Here is a 21194-nt window from a genome sequence, read left to right on the forward strand (position 1 = left end):
GTGGTACAAGAAGTTTGATAACTTCATGCATAGAAGTGGTTACTCACGGTGTAATGCAGATCATTGTTGTTACTTCAAAAGAAATGGTTCTGACTACATCATACTACTACTATATGTGGATGATATGTTGGTTGCAGGAACATCTCTACAAGAAGTTGAGAATTTGAAGAAACAATTAGCAAGTGATTTTGCTATGAAAGATCTTGGTGAAGCGAAGCAGATTCTTGGTATGAGGATCATAAGAGACAGAGCTAAGGGAGTACTTATGCTTAGTCAGGCTGAATATATTGAACGAGTGTTGAAAAGATTCAATATGGAGAATGCTAAACCAGTTAGTTCTCCACTTGGAAGTCAAATTCGTCTTTCAAGTATGCAGTGTGCGAAAACAAATGAAGAAAAGGAGTACATGGCTAAAGTACCATATTCTTCGGTTGTTGGGAGTCTAATGTATGCTATGGTGTGCACGAGACCGGATATTACACATGCAGTGGGAGTAGTGAGTAGATATGCAAGCAACCCAGGAAAACAACATTGGGAAGCTGTGAAGTGGATTCTCAGGTATTTGAGAGGTAACACAAACGTACCATTGTGCTATGGAAAAGGTGGTTCTATTTTGAGGGGTTATGTGGATGCAGACTTCGCAGGTGATGTAGATAAAAGGCGGAGTACGACCGGTTATATTTATACTATGGGGTCAGCTGCAGTGAGTTGGAACTCAAGGTTACAGAAGTTGGTGACATTGTCTACTACGGAAGCGGAGTACGTAGCGGTGACGGAAGCGAGCAAGGAAATGATTTGGTTACAAGGATTATTAGCTGAGTTGGGAAAGGAACAAGGAGATAATGTTCTGTTTAGCGACAATCAAAGTGTTATATATTTAGCCAAGAACTCAGCCTATCATGCTAGGACGAAGCATATAGATATCCATTATCATTTCATTCGGGATCTCTTAGAAGAAGGAGAATTGAAGCTCGAGAAGATTCTTGGTTTGAAGAATCCGGCGGTATGTTTACCAAGGGAGTTACATCAGACAAGCTAAAGCTCTGCAAGACTTTAGTTGGTCTCTCAGAATGAGGATCTGGGAGGGGATCCGCACTAACAAGGAGGATGTTTTAGCACCGTCAATCCAAAGTTGAAGAATGGAAGACAATCAATAAGTCTTCAAAGTGGGAGATTGTTAGTTATTGAAGACTAATTAATTATTTCCTAAAGTTAGCCGTGGTTATTTAGGGAAGGGGTTTCCTAAACCGGTTAGAATTCTTGGTGGCCAAGTTTGTAACCTATATAAATAGGTAGTTAGGCCTTATAGAATTTGTGCATTGTGTAGAAAACGATTAAGAAATCGGTGAGAGATTTCTTATATAGCTTTTAGGTCTAAAGCTAGGATTTCGTTGTGAGAGCATATTGGTGAGGAACAAGAGACAAGGCTATCGTCTCGGGTAATTGTTGCGGTGTAACCAAGGGTTTGCTGGGATTCACACGACGTTGTAATCGTTTTTCTTCATAGTAGATTTGAGTTGGTGCGGCTCAAAGTGGACGTAGACAATATATACAAGTTGGATGTATTGGTCGAACCGCTATAAATTTTGTGTCTTGTGAGTTGATTTATCTTTCTCGTATTATTATGGTTGCTTGTGCTTGGTTTGCTTATTATTCATCATAATATCTCAAAATCCGTTATTCCGCGGTTGTCAGTGATTATTCCCTAAGAAAATCCTGACATATGGGGGATCAAAATCAAGCGATAAGTCACTGATCAAGTGGAAGATGTCTATGACGAGATAAAACATGAAGCTAATAAAAGATACTAGAGTTCGGATGCTCCCTGAAAATGATGAAAAAATTGCCATATTGGAAGAATATCTGTGTATATTAGAGAGATCCACAGAACTGAAGCAGATGAAATTACAGTTTCTGTGTATATTAGAGAGATGCACAGAAACAGTTACAAGGTCTATGAGTTTCCATAATTGAAAACTTATTAAACAGATGCATGGTATATATATAGATAATGAAATTAGGCACTAATCACTTACTCAAGAGTTCTCTATGCACACAAGAAAAAGTAGTTCGGCATTTTTGTGGTGTTGAAAATCTCGTACTGTGTGTCATTTTAGTTTCTGTTTTTGTGTGATTGTATTGTCTCTTTCATTTTTCTAAGCTATGGTACATTTGAAAGACATTATTGTGAATATCAGGTCATCTTATTCCTTGATTCTATATTCACGTTATTACACCGACAACTTTACAATTTTGGTACTCTACAATAAGTTTCTCCTAGAGTTTCTGTAATGAAAACTTGTTAAACACATGCATAATATATAGATGACGTAATTGGGCTCTATTCACTTAACTTGTGTACTGTCACTTTCACTTCCAAAGGTTTGGTACATTTTGAAGACATTATTGTGATTTTTGGGACATGTATTATTGTTGGACCTGTCACATTATAACTTTTACAATTTGTACCATTTTGGTCCTAGTTCAGTAGTTCTTTTTTATAGGTTCCAAGTAACAATCAGTAGGAAGCTATTTTTACCTGTATAGTAAGTTTTTCATCGTGTGCTATCAAGTATCAGCTGCAGACTGAAGAGTTATCTAATTACGCCTCATGTTTTCTTGTTTTTGAGCTTCCCGGAATCCCGAGTCCTTTTTGTTGTTTTAATTGGATGTTTTCCTTTCTTTTCTTCTTGGAGGGAGATTATCACCCCTTTGAGATCTTTCACAGGTACTTATCATTGATGTTTGAGGTTTTGTTGACATGCTAAAATCATATGGAGTAATTATTAATTTTTCTCAAATGTTATTGTCTTATGCATTTGCCGCCTTCTATGGGAGTACCACCTTTACAAACTCGATCTTCCATTCAGCAAAAACAAAAAACAAAACAAGACAGCAAAAAACTTGATCTTCGTACTCGAACCTGACTTATTTTACTATGCTGAAAATCATTTCTGTTCATTGTGCAAGAAGATATGAATATTAACGTCCCTCAGTTTCCAAGGCCATTATGCCTTTGCTACTACTATCACCCATTGATGTTATGCTATCTGTGTAACACAATGATTCTGCTGAGTTTAACAAGAGTATGTTTTCTTCTTTGACATTGTCTGCTAAATCCTCATCATCCAAGGCGTAACTAGAAGTCATCGTCGTTAATCCGTGTAGCGCCATTGCTACTTCTTTCATTGTAGGTCTCTTTTCTCCCCTCATTCTCAAGCACTTTTGTGCTAGTTCGGCCATCTGTTGGATCTGTTGATATCCATGTACACTACTGATTCGTTCATTATCATTCCTCACCAAATTACCATCAAGAATAGCAAACAACCTTCCGTTTCTCATCGAAGAAAGGAAATATCCTGACAGATTTTTATCTTCGTCGGGCCTCGCTCAAGTAAGTGCTGCTTTATTGCCTGTCAGTAATTCCGCAAGAAGAACACCAAAGCTGTACACATCACTTTTCTGCGTTAACTGGTCTGATAGGTGGTACTCGGGATCTAGATATTCTAAAGTCCCCTGCACCAATGTATTTAACTCAGTTTGATCGATTGGAATTAACCTTGAAGCACCGAAATCCGAAACTTTTGCTTTGTAATCACTGTCTAGAAGTATGTTGCAGGATTTGACGTCTCTGTGAATTATGGGTATAATGGCTTCAGCATGCAAGTAGGCTAATGATCCTGCAACATCTGCGGCTATCCTCAAACGGTCTTCCCACATCAGAAGAACGGACTCCGGTCGATTCTCACGATCATGTAAATGTTGGGAAAGAGTCCCATTTGTAACATATTCATAAACGAGCAAAGGAACAGTGCTCTTTAAACAACAACCCAAGAGCTGAACCACATTTCTGTGGTTGATTTGTGACAGAACAACAATTTCATTAATGAATTGCTCATTTTGCTTCCTGTCAATTACTTTGGTCTTCTTAATTGCAACCACTTCCCCGTTTGATAAGGTTCCTTTATACACTGTGCCAAACCCTCCTTGTGTGGAGATAACTTGTCGATAATCAATTCCTTGGTCTCCAAGGAGCAGGACCTAACGGAGTAAGTCTTGGCAAACAAGTATTCGATACTTAGGAAACCCGTAGTATTCCATATTTTTGAAACTGGTAGAAACTTGGTCAAGCGTTATACTTGACCTCCAAGTATTAATCACGTATAAATAGACGTGAGCTGATTTGGAGAAAGTAATGGAATCAACAATGAAGCTGTAAGGGATTCCATCCCACCCCTTGGGTGGTTATCTGGTGTGTGAGATTTCATGGTGAGTCTAAGGTTTCTGCTTGAGCGGTAAGGTCATGAGAGAAAGGTGAGGCTATCATGAGTGTTCTTGTATCTAGCGTGAGGTTACAACAAGAAGAGTGTTCTTCAAGGGTTGTATGTAATCACATCAATGGGGTTGTGATGCTAGGTAGCAAGATAGTGGTTAAGTCAAGGTTGTCTCCTAGACATTGGTTGTAATGCTAGAGAGACATAGGTGGCTGACACACAAAGTGTTCTTGTATTTGTTCTTCGGATATTTTCATTGAAGTGAAAAGGATCATCATCGCAAGTGGACGTAGGTGTTTTGCCGAACCACTATAAATCTCGTGTCGTGGTATGATTTTATTGTTTACTCGTTTATGCTTGTTTTGCTTTGCTATATCTGTATTTGGGTTTTGCGTTTGTATGTTTGATAGAGCACCAGACGTAAGTGGTCGATCGTTACCAGAGAGAAACCCCAAAAATTGGTATCAGAGCCATGGTTGGCTCGGTACAGTCGACTTGGAGGAATACCCGATGATTGAAGTGTTTGATCATGTGAAGTTAGGGTTGGCATCGGAACAAGCAGATATTAAAAGAAATAAGATTCCTTGGACTCTTAAGTTCAATTGAATATGGTGATTCAGTACGGTCCTTCGAAAAGGCATTGAAAGGGTAATACCGTAGAGATTTTGGGAGGATGTTGATCGGAAAGAACGTGATTTGCAGGAGTGTTGTTTCTTTAGAAACGACAGTGTTCATCGTTTTCGATTCAAAGAAGGTATCTCTATTAACAAACTTCTTAATAATTTCACTAAGTTAATCTGTTACTTAATGATGCGGGAGAAGTTGTTAAGGGAAAAGAGCAAGCTATTACTACTGTGTTGTTTTCTGGATATATATGGTACGCCGGTACAGTTGGATGTGATTGAGTTACAGGGTGGTATATCTAAACAACGGGGGATATCTGGAAATAATAATCCGGATGTTAGAGATTATCCAAGGCAAGGTCTGAATATGTTACTCGTGTAGCTGGAAGAATATTCTCCAAAGTTAAAGCCAAGGAGATTTGTGATCAGTCAAAGAAGATCGTAATTGTAGAAGTTTCTGATTCAGGAAAAGTGTGGGAGGTCACATGTGGTGATCCTTTCGAAGTGTGGTTCTTTGATTCAATTTTTCTTTTCATATGAGTCCAAACATGGGCTAGGTTACTTCTTACGAGTTTGTAGGAGGTGGTACTATATTACTGAGTATTAATTACTCTTGTGGTATAGTTGGGATTAGAAAAATACAAAATCAAGAATCATGGGGTTAAGTAAATCCTGGTGACACATCCTGAGTTGAAGAAGTATTTTACATCACTTGGAATTTGGAATCCAAAGGTTACAGTAACGTAACGGAAGGTGGATTCACCAAGGTTACAGTAATATAGAGGAAGTCAGACTCGAAGTTGGTGATCAAGATAAGAGACAAAGAAATTTGTGCTTCTTATGCTGTAGTACAGTACTAGGTGGAGCTTGTGTGTGAATCGTAAATAAAGTTGATTCTACTTCTTTAAGAACTTAATATATATGTGTATGGAGCATGTAAGTGAGAAGAAACTAGATGATGGAGTTTGCAAAACTTGAAGTTTATGGAAAGGAGTTTGGCAAAGTTTTTCACTATACGGTAGGTATGGTGGAGGTGCGTTTTGGAATGACATATGGTGCATTCATTCGAATGTGTCGCAGTCGGAATACTTTTCGAAAGTATTCATGGAGATTCTTTATTATACAGTGTGACGACTTATCAAGGAGAGTGTGGTTGTACGCATAATGATTGATAGAGTTGTGGAAAGATTGTGCAAGAGACTATGGTGGTAAAGACCCAGACTGACAATAAGGTCACGCGAGTTAAGTTGATTAAAATTTAACTGGGGGATTCAATTTGTTTGAATCTATTAAGACGTAATGTCGGGTTCATGCATAGTAATGCATTTTGCTATAATAAAGAAATCTCGAGGTGGGAGAAGACACGGTGCATGTTGCCTAAAATTTATTTTAGATAATTAAAGTTTTGAGAGCTGGTGTAGAAATGGTGTGTCGTCTCAATTATCGGTTTACCAAGAATGTTAATCGTCAAGTTGAATTCATCTATTAAGAGGTGAAGTGAAGTCTTTGTTTATCGTAACATAGAAATTTCAACTTGGGTGGAGAAATTGGTAAAATGGGTATGTGCGAATTTATTCCACAAGTGATTTATATCTTAATTATATATAGATCAGGTGGAGATTCAAAATGGTGAATCTTGGCAACGACGAAAGGAAGATTTCCTAATGAACAAAGGATGCCCAATGACGCAAGGTCTCCATTACAGTTGGAGAAGTTTGCAGCAGAAAGAAGGTCGATGGGTGTTCATGTTGAAGGAAGAAACTCCGAGTACGAAAGGCGTACGGCGTAGTTAAGAATTGATAGTCAAGGGTTATGCACGAGGAAGGTATTGCTTACAAAGGCTCTCTCCGACGGTAAGAATAAATAAACCCATACCTTGTTGACTATGGTGGTGGTTTGTGGCTGTGCACAAGTCGAAGACTACTTCTTATATGGTATTCAATTATGGAGTAAGAAAAATTCAGCTCAAAGGTGTTGTTGTTGTTGCAAAGAAGGAAGTATGTATGGTCGAAACTGGAATTATCGTATAGCCGATGGTTCACAGAATGATGAGATTTAATAAAGGAGTAAGACTCAAGAGAAGATATGATCGTAGATCAAACTTCAAAGTGAGATGGACTCCAGTAAAGAAAGACTCATGGTAGAGATGGGCTCCAGATTTTTCACAAATGATAAGGATCCATGGATTGATTGTTTGGTGCATAATTGGAGTCATGCTCAATATACTTTTATTTACATGATGGTTAGATTCAATCTGACATGTGGGGTTAGCTTAATATAAACTAACAAGTGGTGATTCTCTATACGTGGATTAATATTACCGCGAAGAGCATGGTGGATATTGAGAATTTGGAGTCTCAATTTCAGTATAGAATTTGGGTAAAATATCTAAATGGTACAGTAGAAATGGATTGGTGTACCAACGGTATGGTGGTGAAGACTGTCATAAGTTTGTGGGTAAGTAGATTCCGATGATGGGGTGATCTGGATTGTTTTAGATCTACAAACTGGATATGTCTTTGCGGTGGTAGTGGCTTGTTGTCCAATAGTTAGAGGTCGTCTTTACAATCAGTTGCAGCTCAATTAACAATGAAGTCGAATTGGTATGGGTAATGAAGTTGTGAAGGAAGCAACTGGTTTTCACACACAGGCTTGATTGGATATTTTGGAGTCAGATAAGAATGCATATGTGCATTATGATTGTCCAAGGGATTTTCAAGCAAGGTAAACATATTAATGTTCGGTTTCAGTTTGTGCGAGATATTGGTGGACAGTTTTCAATATTGAAGACTAATAGGAAGTGTAATTTCACACACATGCTTACAGAGGTGGCACCAAGGATTAAGTTCAAAAATGGTTTAAACTTGATTAGTATTCTACATGATTCATGAAGGTACCAAAAAGGTACAAGGTGGGTGGCGACGATGAAACGTCAAAGGAAGAACAAAGAAGGGAGGCAAAGGATTATCAACAAAGGTGGATTTGTGAAGATAATTTGTCGATAATCAATTCCTTGGTCTCCAGGGGAGCAGGACCTAACGGAGTAAGTTCTTGGCAAACAAGTATTCGATACTTAGGAAACCCGTAGTATTCCATATTAGGAAACTGGTAGAACTGTGGATCCCAAGCGTTATACTTGACATCCAAGTATTAATCACGTATAAATAGACGTGAGCTGATTTGGAGAAAGTAATGGAATCGACAATGAAGCTGTAAGGGATTCCATCCCACCCTTGAATGGTTATCTGGTGTGTGAGGTTTCATGTGAGTCTAAGGTTCTTCTTGAGCGGTAAGGTCATGAGAGAAAGGTGAGGCTATCATGAGTGTTCTTGTATCTAGCGTGAGGTTAAAACAGAAGAGTGTTCTTCAAGGGTTGTATGTAATCACATCATGGGGTTGTGATGCTAGGTAGCAAGATAGTGGTTAAGTCAAGTTGTCTCCTAGACATCGGTTGTAATGCTAGATAGACATAGGTGGCGACCCTAAAGTGTTCTTATATTGTTCTTCGGAGATTTTATTGAAGTGAAAAGGATCATCATCCCAAGTGGACGTAGGCGTTTTGCCGAACCACTATAAATCTCGTGTCGTGGTATGATTTTATTGTTTACTCGTTTATGCTTGTTTTGCTTTGCGATATCTGTATTTGGGTTGTGCGTTTGTATGTTTGATTGAGCACCAGACGTAAGTGGTCGATCGTTACCAGAGAGAAACCCCAAAAATTGGTATCAGAACCATGGTTGGCTCGGTACGGTCGACTTGGAGGAATACCCGATGATTGAAGTGTTTGATCATGTGAAGTTAGGGTTGCCATCGGAACAAGCAGATATTAAAAGAAATAAGATTCCTTGGACTCTTAAGTTCAATTGAATATGGTGATTCAGTGCGGTCCCTCGACAAGGCATTGAAAGGGTAATACCGTAGAGATTTTGGGAGGATGTTGATCGGAAAGAACGTGATTTGCAGGAGTGTTGTTTCTTTAGAAACGACAGTGTTCATCGTTTTCGATTCAAAGAAGGTATCTCTATTAACAAACTTCTTATTAATTTCACTAAGTTAATCTGTTACTTAATGATGCGGGAGAAGTTGTTAATGGAAAAGAGCAAGCTATTACTACTGTGTTGTTTTCTGGATATATATGGTACGCCGGTACAGTTGGATGTGATTGGGTTACAGGGTGGTATATCTAAACAACGGGGGATATCTGGAAATAATAATCTGGATGTAAGAGATTATCCAAGGCAAGGTCTGAATATGTTACTGGTGTAGCTGGAAGAATATTCTCCAAAGTTAAAGCCAAGGAGATTTGTGATCAGTCAAAGAAGATGGTAATTGTAGAAGTTTCTGATTCAGGAGAAGTGTGGGAGGTCACATGTGGTGATCCTTTCGAAGTGTGGTTCTTTGATTCAATTTTTCTTTTCATATGAGTCCAAACATGGGCTAGGTTACTTCTTACGAGTTTGTAGGAGGTGGTACTATATTACTGAGTATTAATTACTCTTGTGGTATAGTTGGGATTAGAAAAATACAAAATCAAGAATCATGGGGTTAAGTAAATCCTGGTGACACATCCTGAGTTGAAGAAGTATTTTACATCACTTGGAATTTGGAATCCAAAGGTTACAGTAACGTAACGGAAGGTGGATTCACCAAGGTTACAGTAATATAGAGGAAGTCAGACTCGAAGTTGGTGATCAAGATAAGAGACAAAGAAATTTGTGCTTCTTATGCTGTAGTACAGTACTAGGTGGAGCTTGTGTGTGAATCGTAAATAAAGTTGATTCTACTTCTTTAAGAACTTAATATATATGTGTATGGAGCATGTAAGTGAGAAGAAACTAGATGATGGAGTTTGCAAAACTTGAAGTTTATGGAAAGGAGTTTGGCAAAGTTTTTCACTATACGGTAGGTGGAGGGGTGCGTTTTGGAATGACATATGGTGCATTCATTCGAATGTGTCGCAGTCGGAATACTTTTCGAAAGTATTCATGGAGATTCTTTATTATACAGTGTGACGACTTATCAAGGAGAGTGTGGTTGTACGCATAATGATTGATAGAGTTGTGGAAAGATTGTGCAAGAGACTATGGTGGTAAAGACCCAGACTGACAATAAGGTCACGCGAGTTAAGTTGATTAAAATTTAACTGGGGGATTCAATTTGTTTGAATCTATTAAGACGTAATGTCGGGTTCATGCATAGTAATGCATTTTGCTATAATAAAGAAATCTCGAGGTGGGAGAAGACACGGTGCATGTTGCCTAAAATTTATTTTAGATAATTAAAGTTTTGAGAGCTGGTGTAGAAATGGTGTGTCGTCTCAATTATCGGTTTACCAAGAATGTTAATCGTCAAGTTGAATTCATCTATTAAGAGGTGAAGTGAAGTCTTTGTTTATCGTAACATAGAAATTTCAACTTGGGTGGAGAATTGGTAAAATGGGTATGTGCGAATTTATTCCACAAGTGATTTATATCTTAATTATATATAGATCAGGTGGAGATTCAAAATGGTGAATCTTGGCAACGACGAAAGGAAGATTTCCTAATGAACAAAGGATGCCCAATGACGCAAGGTCTCCATTACAGTTGGAGAAGTTTGCAGCAGAAAGAAGGTCGATGGGTGTTCATGTTGAAGGAAGAAACTCCGAGTACGAAAGGCGTACGGCGTAGTTAAGAAGATTGATAGTCAAGGGTTATGCACGAGGAAGGTATTGCTTACAAAGGCTCTCTCCGACGGTAAGAATAAATAAACCCATACCTTGTTGACTATGGTGGTGGTTTGTGGCTGTGCACAAGTCGAAGACTACTTCTTATATGGTATTCAATTATGGAGTAAGAAAAATTCAGCTCAAAGGTGTTGTTGTTGTTGCAAAGAAGGAAGTATGTATGGTCGAAACTGGAATTATCGTATAGCCGATGGTTCACAGAATGATGAGATTTAATAAGAGGAGTAAGACTCAAGAGAAGATATGATCGTAGATCAAACTTCAAAGTGAGATGGACTCCAGTAAAGAAAGACTCATGGTAGAGATGGGCTCCAGATTTTTGCACAAATGATAAGGATCCATGGATTGATTGTTTGGTGCATAATTGGAGTCATGCTCAATATACTTTTATATATACATGATGGTTAGATTCAATCTGACATGTGGGGTTAGCTTAATATAAACTAACAAGTGGTGATTCTTCTATACGTGGATTATATATTACCGCGAAGAGCATGGTGGATATTGAGAATTTGGAGTCTCAATTTCAGTATAGAATTTGGTAAAATATCTAAATGGTACAGTAGAAATGGATTGGTGTACCAACGGTATGGTGGTGAAGAACTGTCATAAGTTTGTGGGTAAGTAGATTCCGATGATGGGGTGATCTGGATTGTTTTAGATCTACAAACTGGATATGTCTTTGCGGTGGTAGTGGCTTGTTGTCCAATAAGTTAGAGGTCGTCTTTACAATCAGTTGCAGCTCAATTAACAATGAAGTCTGAATTGGTATGGGTAAATGAAGTTGTGAAGGAAGCAACTGGGTTTCACAGGCTTGATTGGATATTTTGGAGTCAGATAAGAATGCATATGTGCATTATGATTGTCCAAGGGATTTTCAAGCAAGGTAAAACATATTAATGTTCGGTTTCAGTTTGTGCGAGATATTGGTGGACAGTTTTCAATATTGAAGACTAATAGGAAGTGTAATTTCACACACATGCTTACAGAGGTGGCACCAAGGATTAAGTTCAAAAATGGTTTAAACTTGATTAGTATTCTACATGATTCATGAAGGTACCAAAAGGTACAAGGTGGTGGCGACGATGAAACGTCAAAGGAAGAACAAAGAAGGGAGGCAAAGGATTATCAACAAAGGTGGAGATTTGTGAAGATAATTTGTCGATAATCAATTCCTTGGTCTCCAGGGGAGCAGGACCTAACGGAGTAAGTCTTGGCAAACAAGTATTCGATACTTAGGAAACCCGTAGTATTCCATATTTAGGAAACTGGTAGAAACTTGGTCACCAAGCGTTATACTTGACATCCAAGTATTAATCACGTATAAATAGACGTGAGCTGATTTGGAGAAAGTAATGGAATCGACAATGAAGCTGTAAGGGATTCCATCCCACCCCTTGAATGGTTATCTGGTGTGTGAGGTTTCATGGTGAGTCTAAGGTTTCTGCTTGAGCGGTAAGGTCATGAGAGAAAGGTGAGGCTATCATGAGTGTTCTTGTATCTAGCGTGAGGTTAAAACAGGAAGAGTGTTCTTCAAGGGTTGTATGTAATCACATCAATGGGGTTGTGATGCTAGGTAGCAAGATAGTGGTTAAGTCAAGGTTGTCTCCTAGACATCGGTTGTAATGCTAGATAGACATAGGTGGCTGACACCTAAAGTGTTCTTGTATTTGTTCTTCGGAGATTTTCATTGAAGTGAAAAGGATCATCATCCCAAGTGGACGTAGGCGTTTTGCCGAACCACTATAAATCTCGTGTCGTGGTATGATTTTATTGTTTACTCGTTTATGCTTGTTTTGCTTTGCGATATCTGTATTTGGGTTGTGCGTTTGTATGTTTGATTGAGCACCAGACGTAAGTGGTCGATCGTTACCAGAGAGAAACCCCAAAAATTGGTATCAGAACCATGGTTGGCTCGGTACGGTCGACTTGGAGGAATACCCGATGATTGAAGTGTTTGATCATGTGAAGTTAGGGTTGCCATCGGAACAAGCAGATATTAAAAGAAATAAGATTCCTTGGACTCTTAAGTTCAATTGAATATGGTGATTCAGTGCGGTCCCTCGACAAGGCATTGAAAGGGTAATACCGTAGAGATTTTGGGAGGATGTTGATCGGAAAGAACGTGATTTGCAGGAGTGTTGTTTCTTTAGAAACGACAGTGTTCATCGTTTTCGATTCAAAGAAGGTATCTCTATTAACAAACTTCTTATTAATTTCACTAAGTTAATCTGTTACTTAATGATGCGGGAGAAGTTGTTAATGGAAAAGAGCAAGATTATACTACTGTGTTGTTTCTGGATATATATGGTACGCCGGTACAGTTGGATGTGATTGGGTTACAGGGGGTGGTATATCTAAACAACGGGGGATATCTGGAAATAATAATCTGGATGTAAGAGATTATCCAAGGCAAGGTCTGAATATGTTACTGGTGTAGCTGGAAGAATATTCTCCAAAGTTAAAGCCAAGGAGATTTGTGATCAGTCAAAGAAGATGGTAATTGTAGAAGTTTCTGATTCAGGAGAAGTGTGGGAGGTCACATGTGGTGATCCTTTCGAAGTGGTTCTTTGATTCAATTTTTCTTTTCATATGAGTCCAAACATGGGCTAGGTTACTTCTTACGAGTTTGTTAGGAGGTGGTACTATATTACTGAGTATTAATTACTCTTGTGTGTATAGTTGGGATTAGAAAATACAAAATCAAGAATCATGGGTAAGTAAATCCTGGTGACACATCCTGAGTTGAAGAAGTATTTTACATCACTTGGAATTTGGAATCCAAAGGTTACAGTAACGTAACGGAAGGTGGATTCACCAAGGTTACAGTAATATAGAGGAAGTCAGACTCGAAGTTGGTGATCAAGATAAGAGACAAAGAAATTTGTGCTTCTTATGCTGTGTAGTACAGTACTAGGTGGAGCTTGTGTGTGAATCGTAATAAAGTTGATTCTACTTCTTTAAGAACTTAATATATAGTGTATGGAGCATGTAAGTGAGAAGAAACTAGATGATGGAGTTTGCAAAACTTGAAGTTTATGGAAAGAGTTTGGCAAAGTTTTTCACTATACGGTAGGTATGGTGAGGTGGGTGCGTTTTGGAATGACATATGGTGCATTCATTCGAATGTGTCGCAGTCGGAATACTTTTCGAAAGTATTCATGGAGATTCTTTATTAATACAGTGTGACGACTTATCAAGGAGGTGTGGTTGTACGCATAATGATTGATAGAGTTGTGGAAAGATTGTGCAGAGACTATGGTGGTAAAGACCCAGACTGACAATAAGGTCGCGAGTTAAGTTGATTAAAATTTAACTGGGGATTCAATTGTTGTCTCTATTAAGACGTAATGTCGGGTTCATGCATAGTAATGCATTTTGCTATAATAAAGAAATCTCGAGGTGGGAGAAGACACGGTGCATGTTGCCTAAAATTTATTTTAGATAATTAAGTTTTGAGAGCTGGTGTAGAAATGGTGTGTCGTCTCAATTATCGGTTTACCAAGAATGTTAATCGTCAAGTTGAATTCATCTATTAAGAGGTGAAGTGAAGTCTTTGTTTATCGTAACATAGAAATTTTCAACTGGGTGGAGAATTGGTAAAATGGGTATGTGCGAATTTATTCCACAAGTGATTTATATCTTAATTATATATAGATCAGGTGGAGATTCAAAATGGTGAATCTTGGCAACGACGAAAGGAAGATTTCCTAATGAACAAAGGATGCCCAATGACGCAAGGTCTCCATTACAGTTGGAGAAGTTTGCAGCAGAAAGAAGGTCGATGGGTGTTCATGTTGAAGGAAGAAACTCCGAGTACGAAAGGCGTACGGCGTAGTTAAGAAGATTGATAGTCAAGGGTTATGCACGAGGAAGGTATTGCTTACAAAGGCTCTCTCCGACGGTAAGAATAAATAAACCCATACCTTGTTGACTATGGTGGTGGTTTGTGGCTGTGCACAAGTCGAAGACTACTTCTTATATGGTATTCAATTATGGAGTAAGAAAAATTCAGCTCAAAGGTGTTGTTGTTGTTGCAAAGAAGGAAGTATGTATGGTCGAAACTGGAATTATCGTATAGCCGATGGTTCACAGAATGATGAGATTTAATAAGAGGAGTAAGACTCAAGAGAAGATATGATCGTAGATCAAACTTCAAAGTGAGATGGACTCCAGTAAAGAAAGACTCATGGTAGAGATGGGCTCCAGATTTTTGCACAAATGATAAGGATCCATGGATTGATTGTTTGGTGCATAATTGGAGTCATGCTCAATATACTTTTATATATACATGATGGTTAGATTCAATCTGACATGTGGGGTTAGCTTAATATAAACTAACAAGTGGTGATTCTTCTATACGTGGATTATATATTACCGCGAAGAGCATGGTGGATATTGAGAATTTGGAGTCTCAATTTCAGTATAGAATTTGGTAAAATATCTAAATGGTACAGTAGAAATGGATTGGTGTACCAACGGTATGGTGGTGATCAAGATAAGAGACAAAGAAATTTGGTGATCAAGATAAGAGACAAAGAAATTTGTGCTTCTTATGCTGTAGTACAGTAGTAGGTGGAGCTTATGTGTGAATCGTAAATAAAGTTGATTCTAGTTCTTCAAGACCTTAATATAGATGTGTATGGAGCATGTAAGTGAGAAGAAACTAGATGATGGAGTTTGCAAAACTTGAAGTCTATGAACGTTGAGTTTATGGAAAGGAGTTTGGCAAAGTTTTTCACTATACGGTAGGTATGGTGGAGGTGCGTTCTGGAATAACATTTGGTGCATTCATTCGAATGTGTCGCAGTCGGAATACTTTTCGAAAGTATTCATGGAGATTCTTTATTATACTGTGTGACGACTTATCAAGGAGAGTGTGGTTGTACGCCATAATGATTGATAGAGTTGTAGAAAGATTGTGCAAGAGACTATGGTGGTAAAGACCCAGACTGACAATAAGGTCACGCGAGTTAAGTTGATTAACTGGGGGATTCAATTTGTTTGAATCTATTAAGACGTAATGTCGGGTTCATGCATAGTAATGCATTTTGCTGTAATAAAGAAATCTCAAGGTGGGAGAAGACACGGTGCATGTTGCCTAAATTTTATTTTAGATAATTAAAGTTTTGTGAGCTGGTGTAGAAATGGTGTATCGTCTCAATTATCGGTTTACCAAGAATGTTAATCGTCAAGTTGAATTCATCTATTAAGAGGTGAAGTGAAGTATTTATTTATCGTAACATAGAAATTTCAACTTGGGTGGAGAATTGGTAAAATGGGTATGTGCGAATTTATTCCACAAGTGATTTATATCTTAATTATATATAGATCAGGTGGAGATTCAAATTGGTGAATCTTGGCAACGACGAAAGGAAGATTTCCTAATGAACAAAGGATGCCCAATGACGTAAGGTCTCCATTACAGTTGGAGAAGTTTGCATCAGAAAGAAGGTCGATGGGTGTTCATGTTGAAGGAAGAAACTCCGAGTACGAAAGGCGTACGGCGTAGTTAAGAAGATTGATAGTCAAGGTTATGCACGAGGAAGGTATTGCTTACAAAGACTCTCTCCGGTGGTAAGAATACATAAACCCGTACCTTGTTGACTATGGTGGTGGTCTGTGGTTGTGCACAAGTCGAAGACAACTTCTTATATGGTACTCAATTATGGAGTAAGAAAAATCCATCTCAAAGGTGTTGTTGTTGCAAAGAAGGAAGTATGTATGGTAGGTACTGGAATTATCGTATAGCCGATGGTTCACAGAATAATGAGCTTTAATAAGAGGAGTAAGACTCAAGAGAAGATATGATCGTAGATCAAACTTCAAGGTGAGATGGACTCCAGTAAAGCAAGACTCATGGTAGAGATGGGCTCAAGATTGTTGCACAAATGATAAGGATCCATGGATTGATTGTTTGGTGCATAATTGGAGTCATGCTCAATATACTTTGATATATACGTGATAGTTAGATTCAATCTGACATGTGGGGTTAGCTTAATATAAACTAACAAGTGGTGATTCTTATATACGTGGATTATATATTACCGCGGAGAGCATGATGGATATTGAGAATTTGGAGTCTCAATTTCAGTATAGAATTTGATAAAGTATCTAAATGGTACAGTAGAAATGGATTGGTGTACCAACGGTATGGTGGTGAAGAACTGTCATAATTTTGTGGGTAAGTAGATTCCGATGATGGGGTGATCTGGATTGTTTTAGATTTACAAACTGGATATGTCTTTACGGTGTAGCGGCTTGTCGTCCAATAAGCTAGAGGTCGTCTTTACAATCAGTTGCACCTCAATAAACAATGAAGTCTGAATTGGTATGGGTAAATGAAGTTGTGAAGGAAGCAACTGGGTTTCAGAGGCTTGATTTGAAATTTTGGAGTCAGATAGGAATGCATATGTGCATTATGATTGTCCAAGGGATTTTCAAGCAAGGATAAAACATATTAATATTCGGTTTCAGTTTGTGCGAGATATTAGTGGAGAGTTTTCAATATTGAAGACTAATAGGAAGTGTAATTTCACACACATGCTTACAGAGGTGGCACCAAGGATTAAGTTCAAAAATGGTTTAAACTTGATTAGTATTCTACATGATTCATGAAGGTACCAAAAGGTACAAGGTGGTGGCGACGATGAAACGTCAAAGGAAGAACAAAGAAGGGAGGCAAAGGATTATCAACAAAGGTGGAGATTTGTGAAGATAATTTGTCGATAATCAATTCCTTGGTGTCCAAAGGAGCAGGACCTAACGGAGTAAGTCTTGGCAAACAAGTATTCGATACTTAGGAAACCCATAGTATTCCATATTTAGGAAACTGGTAGAAACTTGGTCACCAAGTGTTATACTTGACATCCAATTATTAATCACGTATAAATAGACGTGAGCTGATTTGGAGAAAGTAATGGAATCGACAATGAAGCTGTAAGGGATTCCATCCCACCCCTTGGGTGGTTATCTGGTGTGTGAGGTTTCATGGTGAGTCTAAGGTTTCTGCTTGAGCGGTAAGGTCATGAGAGAAAGGTGAGGCTATCATGAGTGTTCTTGTATCTAGCGTGAGGTTACAACAGGAAGAGTGTTCTTTAAGGGTTGTATGTAATCATATCAATAGGGTTGTGATGCTAGGTAGCAAGATAGTGGTTAAGTCAAGGTTGTCTCCTAGACATTGGTTGTAATGCTAGAGAGACATAGGTGGCTGACACACAAAGTGTTCTTGTATTTGTTCTTCGGAGATTTTCATTGATGTGAAAAGGATCATCATCGCAAGTGGACGTAGGCGTTTTTCCGAACCACTATAAATCTCGTGTCGTGGTATGCTTTTATTGTTTACTCGTTTATGCTTGTTTTGCTTTGCTATATCTGTATTTGGGTTGTGCGTTTGTATGTTTGATAGAGCACCAGACGTAAGTGGTCGACAGTTACCAGAGAGAAACCCCAACACCTAGTCCAAGAATTCGACTATCATGATAGTTGTTAGTCGCCTTGCTTAGCTCTTTCTCGGTGTATATTGTGACAATTGATCTCCCCTTTTTCCCTCCACTGCTATCTGTACTAGTCTCGGTATCTTCTTCGCGTTCTTTAAGTAGACGATCCAGAAACAACCCACCATTTTGTTTATACAGCTCCTCCTTTAGTTTCATGTGCTTTCTTTTTCTATATGCCCAGTACAGCCCAAAGCAAGTCCCGAGCAGAAGAGATAAACCTAGGCAGCCACCTGCATGCAGTAAGAAGTTAACAGATATTACGATGAATCCCTTGTGTGAAATTATAATGCATTTATAAGAATTTTGCTTAACTAGGTACTTACCAACAACAATCTTGTTGAGTTTACTCTCAGGAAGAAGGCAATATTCGAAGGTACCATCATCGTTGAATTGAGAACGATATCCATATTTGCAAGAGCAGTTGTAGCTCCCCATAGTATTTATGCATGTACTTCCTGATCCTTTTCCTTTGCATGGATTATCATGGCATTCATCAATATCTGCGCCACAAAAACAAAAAGTCAATTTATTGATTTCAACACATGTTGAGTTCTGATAACTGCACCTAACAGCAACAAAAAAATAAGTACATAATGCGTATACCTTGTCAACCACCAGTACCGTTGAGATAAGGGTTCCCTTCATAGCCTTTTAAACATTTACAGCGATATCCTGGGATAGTACTATTGATACAAGCACTATTAGGTCCACAAGCATAACTCATCGAATTCACTACGGCATCGCATGTCTCATTGCCGATAGTCCAATCCACCACGGCTGGAAGAGTTTCGGTTCCACTACTTTTGAAATCTTTGAGATATGAGGAAGAAAACTTAAACGAACTGTCTTCAACTAAAAAAGAATAGCTACATGGATTGAAACTAAGACTCGTACTTCTATTTACAATATCAACTGTCGCAGCATATGCTGATAGTCCAGATGGAACGGCGATCTCACAACAACCAATACCAGAGCAGGACCCATTAATGGTATCATCCACTTTATTACAGAAGGACGAGCAACCCGTACCAATAGATAGATCACTTCTTAGGAAAAATAATGCCAAGGTGTTGCAACCAATAGCAATGAACTTGTTTTTTGTTTCGGAGAAGGTGAATTTTCTCAAGTTGGCACGCGCTTCATATCTTTCCCTATTATCGGAACAATCATTGGCTATATAGACTTCTGCTGTCATCTCCCCGGCGAATATTGATATATTCAAGACATTGAGGCCACCAGACATTGGTTTTAGGGGATTCATACTGTTGTTGCACTTTATTTCGAACGCTTCTTCGATGAAACAACCATCACTGATACCGAACGGGTAGGGTATGCTAACATCCTCGCACGTATCTTGGCAACCAGGTTTGGCTATTTGTCTGGAAGCAGCGACCATTTTTTCTTGAGATGCTAATTGCAGCCATAGTAACAAGACGAAACACTGAAACTTTTCAAGAACATGAGAAGCCATGGTTTAATGCAATTAGTTTAATTAGCTGTTTTGCCTATGATAAACATCTTAATAATAGTAATATTTATATACTCACTAGGTGTGGCCACTATTACAAACTTAACAATCACCGATCTTTAACATTTTCTTCTTGTTTCGGTGAAGTACCCTTCTGAAAAGTCATAAGTATCCGACAGACTAGATTGAAAAGGTTTTGTTTCAATCAAGCATTCTGCATATTCCTGATGACTTTTCATCAAGTCGATGTTGTACATTTTATCTCCTCCTTTAATGTACCTCACATTTCCAAAATCGAAGTTAGGTGTTCGCATTTTCACTTTCAACCCAAAGTTTCCACACACTCAACCACGTTATAATTTTACTGTATTTCCCTTATCTTTCTTCTGGGTGGAAGATTCCACACGTCTCATCTTGTTTTCAATTGTCAGTTAGATTCCTTTTTCTAGTTAGACCGTAACGTCTTTCGATAAAAGTTAAGGATTTCGAAGATAATTGTTTGAATTATGTTCTTGGATCTCCATAATGTCCTAATTTGAGACTGGGTCTTGAATTTGCAACTGGTCCTGAGTCTCCTAACAGCAAGAGTGTTTATTAGGGGAAAAAAAAGACAGCAAGAGTGGGTTTATGCATTAACTGACATACCTTATTAACTGTAAATTAAAAAAGCAATCTCCGGCATCGTTACATGACCAAGCAAGGTACCCTAGTTGCTAAATTAAATTAAAGCAGTTATACACATAGGACGTATTAGTCTATGATCATAGTCAATCCAGCTATCTAAACAGCTTCTATGAAAAATATGGCTGCACAATATCAATCGTCTGATTTCTTCTTTACCCTCGTACTGCATGAAAAACTGAGGAGGCCCACTCCGATCCCGCTGCAATGTGCATGAAAGATTCGTTATCCACTGAATAAAGAAACTATTAGCTCTGATCCTCAATCCATTTGACAATATCAGGAGAATAAATTGAAACATAAAAGAAACTATTAGCTTCAAGTCTAGCTTTTTTTGCTAGTTCATGAGCCACACTATTACTTAACCTATTCACTAATTTGCAAAACCAATATTCATTACTTAAAAACTTGTTCCTGACTGATAAAACTACATGATGATTAAACCAATGCGCTTGTGGATCTTCACTATGAATTGAGTTCACCAAATTCTCACAGTCTGTCTCAATGATAACTTTATTGAAACCATTCTCTTCTATCCAGTCTACTGCTTTGATTAGTGCCTTGCATTCAAAATGATCCGCCCCAACTTCAGCTTCCATCTCATCATCCAAATTGAAACCTTTTACTGCTAATGCATGCCCTGCATGATCACGAGCAATACTACCTTTTCTAGCTTCATAAACATAAGAAGCATCAATATTAACTTTAATATAGCCTGTATCTGGTGGAAACCAAACCTTAGGAAGAATATACCTGTTCCTAGTAACATTAGAAGAAGCATTAGCAAAATCACACTGTTTTATCAAATTATGAATTCTTATAAGAGAACTGTGTATATTAGATTTAATACCCTGGAAAATCCAACTGCATCTGTCTTTCCATATGTACCAGACTATATACATGAGTTTGACAACATATGAATCA

At 38.2% G+C, this 21194-nt stretch overlaps 1 protein-coding gene across 1 annotated transcript; it reads right to left on the reverse strand.

The window, feature by feature from the left end:
- Window positions 1-3390: 3390 nt before the first annotated feature.
- On the reverse strand, window positions 3391-19592 carry LOC113351935 (wall-associated receptor kinase 2-like). The gene is made up of 4 exons (XM_026595839.1): window positions 18743-19592; window positions 18445-18621; window positions 18071-18351; window positions 3391-4041 (listed from the first exon to the last, which is right to left on the reverse strand). Exons 1-4 carry the CDS (start codon window positions 19590-19592, stop codon window positions 3391-3393), a joined length of 1959 nt encoding a protein of 652 aa, XP_026451624.1.
- Window positions 19593-21194: the final 1602 nt, after the last annotated feature.

Source organism: Papaver somniferum, chromosome 2 (assembly GCF_003573695.1).
Source record: "Papaver somniferum cultivar HN1 chromosome 2, ASM357369v1, whole genome shotgun sequence".
NCBI classification, from domain to species: Eukaryota; Viridiplantae; Streptophyta; class Magnoliopsida; order Ranunculales; family Papaveraceae; genus Papaver; species Papaver somniferum.

What these genes read in the sequence shown, in the direction of transcription:
- LOC113351935 (XM_026595839.1), bottom strand. Translation starts at nt 19,592, where the DNA reads ATGGCTTCTCATGTTCTTGAAAAGTTTCAGTGTTTCGTCTTGTTACTA. An exon ending in ACTCAACAAGATTGTTGTTG is followed by an intron (nt 18,352 to 18,444) that starts GTAAGTACCTAG and finishes TACTGCATGCAG; the next exon opens with GTGGCTGCCTAGGTTTATCT. An exon ending in TTCTTGGACTAGGTGTTGGG is followed by an intron (nt 4,042 to 18,070) that starts GTTTCTCTCTGG and finishes TTACTCCGTTAG; the next exon opens with GTCCTGCTCCTTGGAGACCA.